The sequence below is a fragment of the Trichomycterus rosablanca genome, chromosome 2 (genome assembly GCF_030014385.1).
Source record: "Trichomycterus rosablanca isolate fTriRos1 chromosome 2, fTriRos1.hap1, whole genome shotgun sequence".
Lineage (NCBI taxonomy): Eukaryota > Metazoa > Chordata > Actinopteri > Siluriformes > Trichomycteridae > Trichomycterus > Trichomycterus rosablanca.
This window is the reverse complement of record NC_085989.1, coordinates 17,555,363-17,571,961: the sequence shown is the minus strand read 5'-3', so window position 1 is coordinate 17,571,961 and position 16,599 is coordinate 17,555,363. Positions and strand designations below refer to the sequence as shown.

Here is a 16,599-nt window from a genome sequence, read left to right as displayed (position 1 = left end):
GATGGTGCAGGTGGAGCTCTATTCACCCATCTCTGCATGAGCATGGAGTAGCAAGGGGGAGTAGGAAGAAAGGGAGGGCAGAAGGGAAGGAGTGAAGAGATGAAGGGGTGGGAATTGGACGGGGGCTCCTGGTGATCTCTCCTGAAGGGGATAATGGGAGGGCGACGCATTGCAATGGCTGCCTTGTAGTGCCCTCCCTTTCCAATTAGCCAATCAGCTGGCGACTCAGCCTGGCAGAAGGACACATAAAAGAAGAACATTGCAGCAGAGGCACAGAAGGAGACTGTGAGGAGCTTGGAACTACACATACACATTCGCGTGCGCGCACACACACACGACAACAGAACCAGAACACCCTCCTCTGGACACACCCTACTGGGGATCACTGCTTCTCTTTTTTGATTCTGAACCATCGCCCACGCCGCACAGAGAGAGAATCTCTCTCATCCTCAGCATCATCTTGAAGAAAACCCCTTTCTCCTCATTTTCACTCTGCTTGTGAGGACACCTACAATCACACGGGCTGAGCATCCCTGAAGTTAAAGCTCTTTTTTTCCTTTTTCTTTTTTTTTTCTTTACCTTTCGGAAATTTGCCGCTTTGCTGCTTTGACACAGACATCAACCAGACAAGAGTAACATCACGCCGGACAAAAGACCTGCACATCGAAGGACCTAGATCATTATCATCTTTGTACAAGAATGGTTACTGTACGTATACCCTTTTTGTCTTTATACTTTTTATCATCACTGTAATTTTGCTGAAATTTTAAATGGGGAATATTTACACATTCCTATATCATATATTTTTATTATTATTATTATTAATACTATTATTGTTGTTAATCTACAAATGGAATGGTCTTATTTGTAGCTAACTGCAACATAACAGCATTAATATGAATGCAGTATTGAGACAAAAGCATTAGCTCAATGGCATACCTTTAAAGCGGATTGTGTAAACAAGATTAACGACCAGTGATGGGGATTAGAAACGTGATACAGGGATGCGCAGCGGCACAGCTCGCTTCTTTGACGTCTTTTATAGTACACCAAAACCTTTAGACCTTCATGATAAACCATTACACTTATTCATACATGAATGTATTTATTTATATGTGATTGCGTCACAATGGCTTTCGTTGCAATTGATGATACTGCTGGCCTGAGTGAAGGTTGCGCCGAAAAGGCAGAAGGGCGTCGAAGGCCGCACGTTACTGCTAAAAGAAAGGAATGGTTTGTAAGACATTTCGGAGGCAAAACACGCTACCTCGGATGCTCAGAGTCCGAAGAGATTAGGAGAAACAAGAAAAGGGACGACTCAGTGAGAGAAAATGGCAGAAAGAGGGAGGGGACTGTTATTACGCATCCGTCGCTTCGGATTAAATCAGGCGACTCAAAATTCCACAGGGGTTTTGTTGCGACGCAACGCCAATATCAAAAATGAAGACAGCGAACTACACGTGAGGGATAAATAAATAAACGTACATAAATAAATGAATGAGAGAATAAATACATTTAGATGAGTGTGTTCTTTGTATGGGGAATATCAGTTTATTAGAACTGCGAGTAATACAGAATTGCACGCGTGCATTTGGGCGTGGTTTCTCAGCCCTGCTGGCAGCACATCAGATATCTGAACACACCTCACTGACACTGCATGACCACAATGATACAGAGCAATATTAAATACATCACTGAAATATTGTCTTCATTCATGTAAATGCTTATAACAAGGCTCATACACCATTTAGGGCTACTAACAAAAGCTGAACAAGACAATGGTGGTCCTTGAAAGTGAAGTAAGGTCACAGTTTCTATGCATTTTTAACACGTGTTTGCCACTACACATAAGCAGGGTCAAACGCCGGGGTAGTGTTTTAGCCACATTTTAAACATCTATACAAATCAATGTGAATTTAAAATTAAAAAGCCAGCATCCACTGGCTTACATGCTGTATTTGAAATTCCAGCTGTGGAATTAACAGACACTCACTCATACATGAATGTGATATTTAGTGGTATTTGTGTTATTAACCATGGGCAACTGTACTGAACCCTAAGACTTGCAATGCACTATATGGAATACACAGTTTGGACCATTTGAAATGCTGATCTACCTGTTTGGAACTGCGTTTACTAAGAAAGCGCACATAAATGACTAAATTGGATTAAAATGTACCCACATTTTAGTGACATTTAGTCAGTATAACAGTACCACAATCTGTCACACATGCTAGAGGGGTGATGTTTCGTACAACTAAACTTCATTGTCAAGTGTTGCATGGTAGCCTAGTTAATAAATTAAATAAATACAACTACAAAGTACATCTTAATCCTTCAAAAAGAGGTATGAAAAATTACACTGCTGTGATGTACTGTATACTGTAATATTCCAGTTTGAGAAATACCCCTTCATACCTAATTAAGATATAATTACACGTGGCCTGGATTCTGGACAGAAAGCAGCGTGTCTACTGAGAAAAGTGCTAGTGTAGATAAGTTAAGTGCAGGCCACAGCAAGGCCAGACACAGCCTCCTGTGTGCACCATGATGCTCCCTATGTAGAATAAGAACCGATGGGAAACAAAAGACCCAGAGTCTCATCCAGTAATATGTTCACTCATAAAACAGAATAGCTTAAATGAACGATTAGCACTTTAGACAAAGGGTTTACGGTGGAATAAGAGTTGCGCAGTCCTCTCTCTGTACTGCAGCGCCAAGCCAATAAAAACCGTCGAGTCAGATATTCACACTGCACCTACACAAGTCAAGGACAAGGACATGAAAGTCTGAGTGATGCTCAGCAAAGCAACTCCTCCCAATACACGCTCATGTAAATCTGAATTCGTCATATCGTGATAAGACTTTATAGTTTATAGGATATTGTCATTTTAGCACAGTGATGCAAAATGAATTCAATAAGGGACGTGGCTGTGTGACACTGGTTTATAATCAGTGGTGTTTGTACACAGTGCAGATACACAGCCTAACAAATGATCATAATAAAACCACACAAGTATTAAACTTTTGAATTAGCTTTCATTCTGTTTTGGTTAATTATGAACGGCTAACTACGTGCAGACCAATTTAATAGATTACTCTTACTGCATCGAGTATTCGCCATCCTCATTTAACATGGCTGACAGTGACAGATTGAAACGTCTGTGTACGCAAATTCACTAATCAAGTACAGAGTTATTTTTGTGATTGAGTTTATGCACTTAAGTTAATTAAAAAAACATAAAATCAAAGTCAGATTTTAATGAATGAACAAAACGGTTAAAAGAAAACAAAACGCAAAAGTGTAGGGTTATTATTAGTATTATTATTATTATTCTGTTGCTGCAATATGCACTTGTGTTACCCCCTAATAATAATAATAATAATAGTAATAGTATTAACATATTAAATGCAGTCGTTCAGTATTATAATTAGTATTATAACTATGACTGTTGCTACTAGGCTGTATTAAAGAGAAAATGTGAAGGTAGATGTGCTGCTTGTTGTTCTGATAGATGTCAGAGACACACACACACACAGAGAGAGAGACAGGCCTCAGTACAAAGCACTAGTGTTTATATGAATATTCATAGGACTGAGCGGGCTGTGCATGGAGAAGAGGAGGAACGGGTGGCTCTTTTGTTCAACTGTGTCAATACGCTTATTCAGCGCTAAAGGCACTCGCATTTTATCAATGCCCAAAGAGGCCACACATCCTTGTTCAATAAAAGCAGAGAGGAGATAACGATTTAAACGATTCCGATTCATGGGCTAAATGCATAAGGAAGCATTATAAGCACCAGATGAAGATATTAATCGTTTTAAAGCTTATTATTATTAAATATTCCTTACACTGGTGTTTGGGCTGCTCTTTATTTTTTTTTTTAAACAAAGCATCTCTGAACCGCTCTATCATTCAGCACTCTGGATAGCGACCATCTCCATTACTTCTATTGCTTTGCACCAGTAGTCTCCCACCATGCTCACTATTTCCTTACGTTACTGTTATTGTTTCACTTATTTCTGCTTATTTAAAGCATTATGTCTACATTTCAGCTAATAGCAGGCTTACATGTGAAACATACACGGTTTATTGATTTTAAATATAAACTAAATATGCAGCATTGTGAAATAGTGTGCTAGTGTGGACATGCTCGCTGCATCTCCTTGACCTGAACTGTCATAGCCAATTAGGATCATGTCTCATTTCTGCAATAGGCACAAACAATGTATCTTACATTGTTGGATTGATCTAAAGTTTAAACACACCCAGTCAAAAAGAGCTTATTTCAGCGTAGACTAAGGCAGTAAAGTGACCCAAAAAGTGACCTAAGCAAAATTCATATAATTAACTCAGCTTTTTATAAAGGTGCAATACATGGCAGTAAATTGTGTTAACGTGACATTTTGTAAATGCACACAGAATAATGTTTTACTTGCCGAACACAGTTCCAAGATTAGAGGGGGCAGGCAGATTATGTGTGGTATTTACTAGTGAATGCCGGTGCCTTTGACTTGCTTTCCAACTGCCACTGTGATCCTTTAAGCTGCAATGAGAGTGAGCCTAATGCCTTTTGTTTAGAATAATCCTGTAATCTGTGGTACTGAGATGGCCTGTTAGCCATCTAAGCATTCATGTTTTTTTGTCAGTAGGCCAGGTATTGCGTTTCAGGCCTAGTCTTAGCAGGTGGCAGCAGATGTGATTCTGATTTTTAGAATCAAGACGCTTAGCCTGTAATGACCCCTTGGGGGGGGGGGAATGGACAACTGTTCACCTGCAAATGTCAAAGGGTTAGAAACAAAGCAGTTGTTTTGTCTTTATTTCTAGCAATGACGACACTTTTCATTAGTAGACAAATTAAAAGGGTGAGCTGGGGGGGGGGGGGGGGGGGGGGGGACAGCAGGTTTAAATCTCAGCAGTGTTATTAGCCAACCACAGACATGACTGGCTATGTCTTGGGGGTGCAAAGCTCGGATGGATTGGTGCCTTGTCCATGTATTCCTGCCTCATGCACAGTGTTTCCCAGTGGAGCTGGTGGAGGCGATTGATAAAAAAGAAATGAAACAAATAGGTTTATGTTTATTTGTATGTTTATTTACCTACATACACTGTAGTAAGAACTGTAGTAACTAACTTTTAAATGAAAAGCTACCACTCACAGACATCCAAAATAAGTTAATTAATTTAAAGCTAGTTTCTGAATAAATGTGGTACTATTATTATTAACAATACGGTTCTAGGCTTGTTAAGCTACCTATATTTCTAAATTCTTCTTTAATATAAAGAAGTAGCAACAGTGGGCATGCCGGTTGGATGACAAGTCTGAGTCTAGGCAATGCTAATGCAGTGTAATATTTTTGTAAATAGTAATTCAATAGATACCTTGAAATGAAATTTTTTGCATCACGGACCGGTTTCATATAAAATAAAATTTTACAGACCGGCAGGGGTGGGGGGATTTAAAATAGAATAAGTATACTGCTCACAGATTAGCTTTTTTCACTGCAACGAGACGCTGCTTCCACCTGGGGGTGATATGAGATGATAAACACCCATGTGTTGGAAATGGAAGCAGTGTTTTCATTGCTGATGTAGCAATCTCTAATTAATTATTCTTTCTGTGCGGCCCGGTAATGAATGACCCACGGACCAGTACGGGTCCACGGCCCGGTGGTTGGCGACCACTGACCTAAAGTACAAGTCATGACAATAAAGTTAAAGCAGTTCTAACAAGGTCAATCTCTTGTATAACTACAGGTAAAGCTAATAGAATACAAATTGACTGAGTCTGAGTGAGAAGCGCAGTGTCAGCCCTTACCGTTAAACCTCTAGCCTGGTTGAGGGCAGAGGCAGCAGGCTTGTCTGTGCGAATCAGGGGGTTGAAAAGATCTTCCTGGCCTGGGTTTATTTTGGCAATAGCACAAGCCTAAGGGGCAGAAAGAGGCCTGCACATTATGTAGCATTTTACATTTATTGCCAGGGATGGGCAGCCTGCCATGGGAAGGTTTACTTCAGTCTACTTGAGTCCAAACTTGCTCCAGTCCTGTCACTTTGTAAAAGAGTAAAAAGAGTTGCTTTGTCTATTAATGTAACAGTATTTTAGGGTGTTATGTAAAAACAAGAACAAAAAATCTTTATTTTAAAAACATAATATATAGTTTAAGCTCAGAGAACAAAACAATATATAGCTTAAGGTCAGCAAGATTGTTCATCTTGCAAAGCCAGCAGATCTACGTTTGCAGGGTTTTATTTTTAGGCTCTAGTAACCCACTCGCATCTGCCTCACATGGCTGATGTGTTCTCCTTGTCAGGGTCAATTTGCCTGAGATCTACATTTTGCCTGGCACAGAGAGCTTACTTCATTTACTGGAAAGTGATGTTGCACTGACACAGTTGGGTCTCAGTGGCATTTCTATTCTTGAAAACAGACCCACAGACATACGGTACACACACATTTGAAAAGTGCATTAATGCAAACACAGACATGCCGCTAAAAGTCAAGAATCCTGCCGATAGCAACAGTCGTCAGGCAGCTGTTACCTGGGCAACCTCTACAGAGGTAAGGCACAAGTCGAGGAGAAATGATTCCATCAGGGAAATAAGACAGATTAGAGGAAGATGGAAAGGGAAAACAAGGAAAAAGACCACACCCAGTGGTGGTCTACAGCATATAAATAGTCATTAAGACCAATTCCAGCTAAATCAGTCATTTGCCAAACAGTAAATAAGCTATTGGTCATTTGGCCTGTTGATGATGTCAATGACCATACAAAGGGTATGTACTAAGTTAAGCAACATGCACTAGACATGCACACATCTTGCAACTGGTGGCTCGTAGCTGAAAACCTTTTAAATGACTTCCACTACGTTCTGACTTTAGTTCCTTCACCAGTCAAAAGATGGATGTAATATAGTTTGACCCAGGTTAGAGAAATAACTTAAAAAATGACCAGTCCCACCCACACATTTACCTCAGAATGCAGCATCTAATTTTGGCTTTCATTCTCTCTAGATAATCAGCACCATGGAAACTCAGGTGTCTAACGGTCCGAGCGGAACCAGCATGCCCAACGGCCCAGTCATGAGCCCCAACGGCGCCACAGATGACAGCAAGACCAACCTAATAGTCAACTACCTGCCTCAGAACATGACCCAAGAGGAGTTCAAGAGTCTGTTTGGCAGTATCGGTGAGATTGAGTCCTGCAAGTTGGTCAGAGACAAGATTACAGGTAACGCAGAGCTATAACCTGTCTAAATGTTAGTGTAAATCACTGAATTAAAACAGTTTTCCCCTGTTTTATACACACAAAAATGGAACTATGTACACAATTCTAAAATACTAGAGGCTTGTGTATCAACATGACTCCAAACTGCTAAACCCAAAGCACATTTGTTCTCATTCAAATACCATTCTAAATCACAGTTTTGCAAATCTCTGAACACAAATTGCATTAAATTGAGTTTAAAAGAGAATTTGTATCAGTGCTCCTAAGCTGGGTCAGATTTGTTCTTAAACACTCCAATATATGACATATGTGCCATTCTGGTCCATTTCGTAGTGTTCTACCTTCCATATTCCATATTTCCCACTTCTAAATCCAAAAGAGAATTATTTGTAGCATGGTGGTGGAAAGTGTATAAATGCAGACCCTACAAACATAAGGCAATACACCAGGCAATCCATGGAGATGAATCTGCCACCCCATGTGTTTTTAACCCTGCTGCTCTAGGACAGCAGAGGCAGGATGCAGAGTGATATGTTTTATTGTGTTTTCAGATCAGTGCTTATTTATTGCTCTGATATTTATTTGATATGCATATGATATCTGTCTGTATTGTTGTCTGTCTGTAACTTTTGAGGAGAACTTGGTTTTGAGTGCTGTGTTTCATTTTGCAGGGGTTAACTTTCAGTTTGTGTTTAGAGTTAATTAATGTGTGTAAATGTTTGGGGAAAACTGTAAGGGGAATGATGAGAATCACATTTAATAAGGAATAAACATTTACACCAAGGGATACCTAAATTAAAAATAATGATTTTGTTTCATCAACTATACAATTACAGCATAAAAAATTATAATCTAAAAACTATTTTAGATTTGCTTATTATTTTACACTATCAGATATGTCCTCACATTCATATGACACTCATGTGCATTGACCTTTAACTTACTATTTTGGTTCCATTACAGGGCAGAGCTTGGGCTACGGCTTCGTAAACTACGTCGACCCTAATGATGCAGACAAAGCTATCAATACACTCAACGGTCTCAAACTGCAAACAAAAACAATCAAGGTAAGAGCACCTTGACCCTACGCTCCTGAATCATCCCACTGACAGGCAGGCAGGCAGGGGGTAAGGAAGGATGGAAAGTGCCAGAAGGGACAGAGGGAAGGGAGGAGCAAGGGTGTGACAGAGGGCAAGAGAAGGCAATGGCAGCAACAAAAGCGGCAAAAGAAGGGAATAAGGGAGAGGCAAAATCAGAGGTCAGAAAGCAAGGGGGCTATGTGTAGAGGTGATTGTAATGGAAATGTAATTAGGGAGGTGCAGTACAGGGCGTTGGAGGGGGTGGAATCTGTGTAGGAAGCCCCATCTGCCTCCAATCTTGGCTAATTAGAGCTTTCTTTGTCCCAAATTCAGCTGGGGTTGGGGGAAGGGCTATGGCTAGGGGTTTAGGGAGAAATAAATATTAAACCTTCAGTCTGGTTTAAACCCACCTAAACGAAGAAGATCTAAGATTGTAACAGTGCAGTATGAAGGAGGTTTTACAGAAAGATTGATTTTTGGAATATAGTAGGAGGGAAATGTCTGGCTGTATTATGAAAATATGCACATTTAGTTTTACATCAGGTTTTTTATAATAATTAAACCTTTAAAATAGAGATTATAGCCCCAATGTCAATAATTTAATACAATAATAATTTAATTTAATACGTATAAAAATGCTTCCATATAAGATTTAGAACAATGTTTAAACAAACTATTAATATTAATATTTAAAATATAATCTGATGGGTTTTGGGCTTGTTGGCTGGCACTCGTCATTTGTTTGCCTGGTGAATCCAAATCCTTAAACCGAGCAAATGTCATACTTTCCATGTCAATAAGGCATTGTCGGAAAGGGGATGGGGAGAGAAAAAGGAGGCGCAGAAGTGAAAGCTAAAGGAGGTAGCATGGGGAGCAGAATGCCAATGACAGGATTAGAGGCCATATGGGCTGTAGGCACCATCTGTAGTGTGGGTGAGATAAGGAGAGGGTTAATTATAGGGCAGAATCCAGTCCTCTAATAAAACACCCTGTCCCGCCCCATCCAGCCGGCAGCCCAATCTCCGCCATACACTCACCCACGCTGAACAATAACGCCCCGGTCCCCAACAATACAGCTGCTTAGTCATACTTCCCCCCACAACATGCATGCATAGGTCGATGATGCAGATGTCGAACCTACGCCATCCAAACACAGCTAGTCATTAGCCTATGTCTACAACATCTATGCTAAACATCTTAAACAAACAAAACCAAAATATCTAAATATAAATAAGATCAAGAAAGCATTTATTTGTGGCCTATTTTGTTCGAATGTAAGCCGAACAGAGAATGTGGGCTGCCAGGGATGCTGGACATCTTGTAATCTGTTTACTTGGTTTGCTGGTTGCCAAAGAAGCATTTTTCCCTTGAGAGAAAAGACAAAGAAGGGAGGGAGGAGATGGAGGGGGCAATCTCTTTATCGCACAAAAACACACAGCCACAGCAGTGCCATCAATCAAAATCAGTCTCTATCTGCTACAGAATAATACATATTTTATGAGCAAATGTCCTCACGCTTCACTGGAGTAAACTATTTGAAAATGCATTACTCCTTCATAAAAAGCCTTATTGCGATTAGACATTGCTTTTTTATTTATTTATTGGAAAAAAATCAGAGCAGAGAGTCTCAGTGCTTACTTAAAAGACGGACCTCAGATTTGTGGTGGAATTCTATAAAGTATAAAGCAAATAGGTGAGAATGCAAAAACAAGAGCAAGTGAATTCAGATTTAGGAAGCAATCTGCTGGAGTGCTTAATACGAGTACTAGAGCATGTTTGGAAGGTGTGTTTAAGTGCACTGAAGCTGAAGAAAGGAAGGATGAGAGGAAAGGACAGCGAGTAGGTGGTTGGAACCCCTCTGAAAATGGCAGGGAAGCGACATATGTACCTGCGTCATGTAAAGACAGTAATCACGCAGGAAAACTGAGCACGTTTAAGCTTTAAAATAAGATCATGAAAGTAAAAACCGTGTATTATTCACCATAAAGAATGTTTTTAAATGTTTCTGTATTTATTTATTCATTTTTATAAACCTGACAGAGTGCCAATTCATCGCAGGGCAACACATGCTCACACATTTATTACCTCACTAAATTACATCCTGCTACAGTTTAGATGAACCAACCTGAATAGCTGGTAAATTAGATAAAATGTAACACTTGTATTTATTTGTTCACGTTTTATGAATTTTGGAATTTGCAGTTTTCATTCCTGCCAGTACAACAATATAATTTTATTTTTTATATATATTTTTCCCAATTCCTTTTTTTCAACCATAATGGGACCAAGATGAAATGTCTTTAAACTAAAGTCAATGCCAGACTGCCCGGTTCACTGTTCAGCTCCACTAAAGAGTGTAATTACCAAGCATAAGAGAATGTTTAATGCACCTGTGTTGCAGGTGTCATACGCCAGACCTAGTTCGGCCTCCATTCGTGATGCTAACCTATATGTGAGCGGACTACCAAAGACCATGAGCCAGAAAGATATGGAGCAGCTGTTTTCCCAGTATGGACGCATTATCACCTCCCGCATCCTGGTTGACCAGGTTACAGGTAGCACATTAATTTTCCTCTCGATGTGTAGTCATGATACATACAAACTAATGTTTTGTAATGTACGGATTTAAAATATAGATTAGATAGATAGATAGACAGATAGATAGGTAGATAGATAGACCTTTTAATAATCCTGAGGGAAATTATTTCATTAATTACAGCACAACACAAACCTATAATGCACAACCATATGGGAAAAACAATGAATATAAAACACAATAAGGATGGGATATACAGGGACTATATTCCAATATGGAGTTAAAACACAATATAATGTATATATACAATATTCCTAATACTGTGTTTGTCCTCCTTTTGCTGCCCCATACGCAACAAACTGTGATGCACTGTGTATTCTGACACCTTTCTATCAGAACCAGCATTAACTTCTTCGGAAATTTGAGCTGCAGTAGCTCGTCTGTTGGATCGGACCACACGGGCCAGCCTTGGCCGCCCATGACCCTGTCGCTGGTTTACACCACTGTTCCTTCCTTGGAACACATTTGATAGATACTGACCACCGCAGACTGGGAACACCCCACAAGAGCTGCAGTTTTGGAGATGCTCTGACCCAGTCGTCTAGCCATCACAATTTGGCTCTTGTCAAACTCGCTCAAATCCTTACGCTCGCCCATTTTTCCTGCTTCTAACATCAACTTTGAGGATAAAATGTTCACTTGCTGCCTAATATATCCCACCCACTAACAGGTGCAGTGATGAAGAGATAATCAGTGTTATTCACTTCACCTGTCAGTGGTCCCAATGTTATGCCTTGTTTGGTATATATATACTGTATATATATATATACTGTATATATAGTTTATACATATAGTTTATATATAATAGTATATGCATATATGTGCACATATATACTGTTGTTATAATAACAACAACAATAATAGTAATAACTATAATTATACAGAACAAAAGAAACAAGGAGTTTCAAAAAATGTGGACCAGGATGGTGGAGAAGAACTAAAAAGATTTATAAAACATTAAAATGCTGGATGAAATATTCCGGGGGTTGAACATTTAAATTAGGTAGTGAAAAAATGCATTTGTTAGACTGGTACTGAACTGTATATTGCTTTTATGCAACGCTTCTATGTAGTTTCATGTCCTTGGTGCTAATATTCCTTCGTGCTTCATGATTTCGGGAGCAGGCATATCACGAGGAGTGGGCTTCATCCGTTTTGACAAGAGAAACGAGGCAGAGGAGGCCATCAAGGGCCTAAATGGCCAGAAGCCCCTGGGTGCTGCCGAGCCCATCACGGTCAAGTTTGCCAACAACCCAAGCCAGAAGACAGGCCAGGCATTGCTGACCCAACTCTACCAGACAGCTGCCCGTCGCTACACTGGCCCCCTGCACCACCAGACCCAGCGGTTCAGGTACTGCCCTTCTAACCTTAAACTCCCACTCCGCTCATCCTGCTCCCCTTGCTGGCCTTTTCTTTAAACTGCAGTGCTGCCACGCCATTAAAGGGAAACTGTATTTAATATAGTCAGCCCAAAATGGAGCATCTATTAAACTAAACGGCAAAATTGAAAAGGCGGTCGTTAAGAGACTCTGTGTAGCACAATGCAACAAGTCAGTAGAGAACAGTAGACAGAGAAGACGGTTTATAAAATGGTTTATGAATCACATTCACATGCGCAAATCTCTTAATCCTTCAGCAGGGGGCTCTAAAGGTCCTGCTGTACTGAGGTGGGCGAGTCCTGCTTGCCGATTGGCCCAGACCCATATAGTGCTCCCTCTGGTGGCTTGACAGGCTGCAAGTTAACTGAAAACCCTGATCTTTGTCAGATCTTGCCACTAATATTTCCACCTACTTCATTCTCCCTCTTGCATTGCAGACTCGACAATTTACTAAACGCCACCTACGGAGTCAAGAGGTAATTCCCAAAAGAGGTGTATTTTTTTTTTTAAAGCATCTATGCCTAAAACAGCCTCAAACAAAGCGGCCAGAATGCCCCCTGCTAATCTCTAAATTGAAACGCAGACTTCCTGTGCTAAGCATCAAATGAAAGAACATTGAGGCATAGCAGGACATTCTGGAATGGCTTTGTTGAACCTTTTGTTCTTTTGGTTGATTACTCAATTGAATGGATTAGAATAGCTTTCTTTACTAAACTAACATTTAATTTCTTTTCAGTTTCGGTTGCTTTAATGTCCATTTTTTTTCCACCAGCATGGACATACCAGATTGCATTGCGTCTCTTCTGTTGGCTCCAGTTTTGTTACTTTATTTATTTGCTTTCACCTCTTTCTAGGTTTCTGTGTTTTGCTTGATGTGAGATTTCTTTTAAACATTGTAGTGTCCTATTTGCACAGAGGCTTTGGTCACCAGGGAATAGGACTAAAATACACAGAATGTGGGCTAACCTGTTGGAGAACAAAGCACTACTGCAAGCAGATAGTTATAGAAGCCAGCCTTTAAATTAGTGAGCTGCATGCGTTGTTGAACTTCAGAATGACACCCATGGTAGTTGTCCATCTGTTCTCCCTAGATTCTCGCCCATCACCATCGACAGTATGACCACATTGGCTGGGGTGAACCTGACAGGCCCTACCGGAGCTGGGTGGTGCATCTTCGTTTACAACCTCTCACCTGAGGCTGATGAGAGCGTGCTGTGGCAGCTGTTCGGGCCGTTTGGCGCGGTCACCAACGTCAAGGTCATCCGTGACTTTACCACCAACAAGTGCAAGGGCTTCGGCTTCGTCACCATGACCAACTACGACGAAGCGGCCATGGCCATCGCCAGCCTCAACGGCTATCGCCTGGGCGACCGGGTGCTGCAGGTCTCCTTCAAGACCAGCAAGCAGCACAAGGCTTAAGCCTAGCCAGTACCACTACGTTTAACCCACGGAGGGAGAGGCTGCTAAGCTTCCCCGCATATTCACTCAACATGGGCCTGGACTGAGTCTCTCTCTGATACACATTCGGCACATACATTACACGCACATACACAATGCACACATATTTAGTCTGAGTTTCCAAAAAAAAAAAAGAAAGAAAAAAAGACAAACACGAGAGGTTTTTTTTTCTCTTTACACAACATGCTAGTCCTTCCCTATGTTTGCCAGGATTGAATTAGCAGGAGTGGGAAGTCGTTTGTGGGTGGGGGGTGTGTTTCGCAAGGGACGCAGTTTAAATGAATGTGACGCAGAATGTGTACTGAGCGCTTTCGGTTTTATTCAGGCAAATTTGAAGAACCGACGAACAAAAAAAAAAAAAGATTTTTAGAAATAATATATGTGCAATTTACCCCAACACTTGCCCCAGTAACTCTCCTCTCTTGATGGAGAAAATGTAGTCACTTTTTTACACTTGGGCATTTTTAATCAGTGATTTTTCTAGATGTAAAAAGAATCAAAAACAGTGTTTTCTTATATATATTATGATAAAACTATATATTCAATATTTATAGTGGTTATAATAGCCGAGTATGTATGCATTCTCTAGAACGTAGGGTTGATTACGGTTTCCTGGCCTCATATAAGGATGCATTCTAGCTTTAGGGCGCTGTACCACACCATTCAAGCTCCAACCCGACAGCCAATTAACGTGCATGTTGGCGCACACACACACACACCTGAACTCAATACAGTCTACAAAGTAACTTACAGTCTCATTTTAAACTTGATTTATATATTCATTTGATTTTAAAGTTCAGAATCATAATACTACAATAGGCTGGGTTTACATCTAGAAAACCATCTAGCTACAAACCAAGCTTAACAATCTTTATAGGAATGGCCCTAGATCGAACTAAGATTTTATCAGAAAGCCATACAGATCAAAGGCAATATCTAAAACTTCCTTTCTAAAGTTCACAGAAGGGTGGTAGCCAGTCCTCTTTTTCCGTACAACTTTATTCATCACTATGCCAGTGTCATTCTCTAGCCATCTTTTACACTGACAACACCTACGCTCCCAAACAGATCCCTACGCAGCCAACTAATGGCTCCAGCACGAGCTAAAATATTCCATTCCCATGTCCATTTTAAAGCAAAGCCATCACTCCATTCAAACCCTTAGTAATTATTTATAAATCCCCTTTAAAATAGATGCACTGAATGACAATGCCCAAAAGTCCAACGCCCTTAAAAAGTAAATCATTCCAGGGAGAGACGTTGCTGTAAAAACAAATAAGAACTTCACCTGACAGAAAGAGAAGGGTTTCAAACGTGCATTCAAATCAAATGACATTTTGCTTTTTCTAGATAACGCTGTGCTAGCCAAAGAGGACAATGATCTCTTTGAAAAAAAAAAGGATTACATTAAAGATTAATATATTTTTATACCTACAGAAAAAACAAGACCTTGTGCAACATTTTTACAGATTCTTAAGCGTGAGAAAAAAAAAAACCTTTGGGACACACCGCATGGCTTTTATTTTTTCTGAATTTTCAGCTTTGGGAAGCGGGGTGGGGGGTGGTAAACAGGCCTGACTGTCCGCGGTGTAAGGGAGGGGGTCGAAGTGTTGGGGATTCTAATCGTACAGTATGTGCAGTAAAACCAATACATGACTAAAAATACAAAAAAAGTGAACGAGCTTGAAAAAAACAACAACGTTAAATTAGCAGGCTTAAATGTACGCATTAAGATGGAAAGATATACTTGAAAATGATCCAGTTTCTTTAAAGTTGCTTCAAAGGCGGTGCAGTGGATCCCCACGGTATCACTAGGGACACAACGAACTAACTGCAGCATAAACTCTGCATTCTGACAGCAGCGTATTTATATCCAAGCATTTCTACATTTTTAGAAAGGAAGACAATGCATCACCTACCATTACCATGTGCAGTGCACCAGAGAACTTTAGAATTGGTGTAATACGTAGAAGCTGCATGTTACATTAATACACACAGTGTCTGCTATTATAGTTTGCATCCCTGTATGAATTTGAGTCTGGGTTGTCAGACAGAGTCCCGGAAGGGAGCCGATTACCCCTGTGGGCTGAATTTGATACTCCTGCATTGATACATATCACATTTAAACATGATACATCTTCAGTTCTCTACACAGACCCATAGTTTTCACTCTTCTTTTGCACAAGCACTGAGGTGTCATGCTTGGTTACTGAATACGTATTAAACACATATCCACAGGTCAATTCACTCAGCAGTTTTATTCACTCTGCATTTGTTCCAGCATCCCATATCAAACCACACATTCAACCTATTATACATCAACTACAATGCTTCTGGTTTCCATAGCACCATGCAGCTACCAAATATGATGCATCATGCAAACAACATATCCTGATTTGTGGGTTTTGCACTGAAAAGGAATGATCACCTGAAATTGGTAGATGCCCAATGACGGAGGTATTGGCCACTCTCTACAAGAGCAGCTATCATAGGCACAGGATAACTGGCAACCCTATATAGGGATTCTAATGCTCTTGGGATTCAATCTGGCCATGAATCTTGCCCCAGGTCTGCTTACCTGTGTGAAGAAAGCCACACAACTACTGTAGAGAGCCAGAGACACGTACTGCACCGCTTGAGCAACAAAACAACAAGAAATCATATAAAAAAAGACAAAAAAACTTCTTTCCTATGGAACAGTAAGTGCAATGTGCTTTGTTTTTATATTGACTAAGAACAAAAGATATATATATTTTTAAAAAAAGAAACATCACACTGAAGTGGTTTGCAGAATAGCGAAATGATCAAATGCAACGAACAACGGGGGGAAAAGAAGCGTTAACTAACAGATACATTAAAG

At 40.2% G+C, this 16,599-nt stretch overlaps 1 protein-coding gene across 12 annotated transcripts; it reads left to right on the top strand.

The window, feature by feature from the left end:
* The first annotated feature begins 290 nt into the window (after positions 1-290).
* Positions 291-15,331, top strand: elavl3 (ELAV like neuron-specific RNA binding protein 3). 12 transcript variants are annotated; one of them, XM_063012063.1, is made up of 7 exons: positions 291-708; positions 7,014-7,230; positions 8,191-8,294; positions 10,708-10,861; positions 12,028-12,253; positions 12,719-12,757; positions 13,352-15,331. In XM_063012063.1, exons 1-7 carry the CDS (start codon positions 700-702, stop codon positions 13,698-13,700), a joined length of 1,098 nt encoding a protein of 365 aa, XP_062868133.1. In that variant the 5' UTR covers positions 291-699; the 3' UTR covers positions 13,701-15,331. The 12 variants fall into 12 exon arrangements, with proteins under 12 accessions (XP_062868133.1, XP_062868158.1, XP_062868126.1 ...); XM_063012088.1 differs by having other exon boundaries at positions 12,025-12,253; positions 13,373-15,331; XM_063012056.1 differs by having other exon boundaries at positions 12,025-12,253.
* The last annotated feature ends 1,268 nt before the right edge of the window (positions 15,332-16,599 follow it).

Excerpts from the sequence above, each read along its gene's own strand:
- elavl3 (XM_063012043.1), top strand. The coding sequence starts at position 6,753 with ATGATGTCAATGACCATACAAAGG. Across the intron at positions 8,295-10,707 it reads TGCAAACAAAAACAATCAAG|GTGTCATACGCCAGACCTAG; the intron begins GTAAGAGCACCT and ends CCTGTGTTGCAG. Across the intron at positions 12,758-13,351 it reads GCCACCTACGGAGTCAAGAG|TTGTCCATCTGTTCTCCCTA; the intron begins GTAATTCCCAAA and ends CACCCATGGTAG.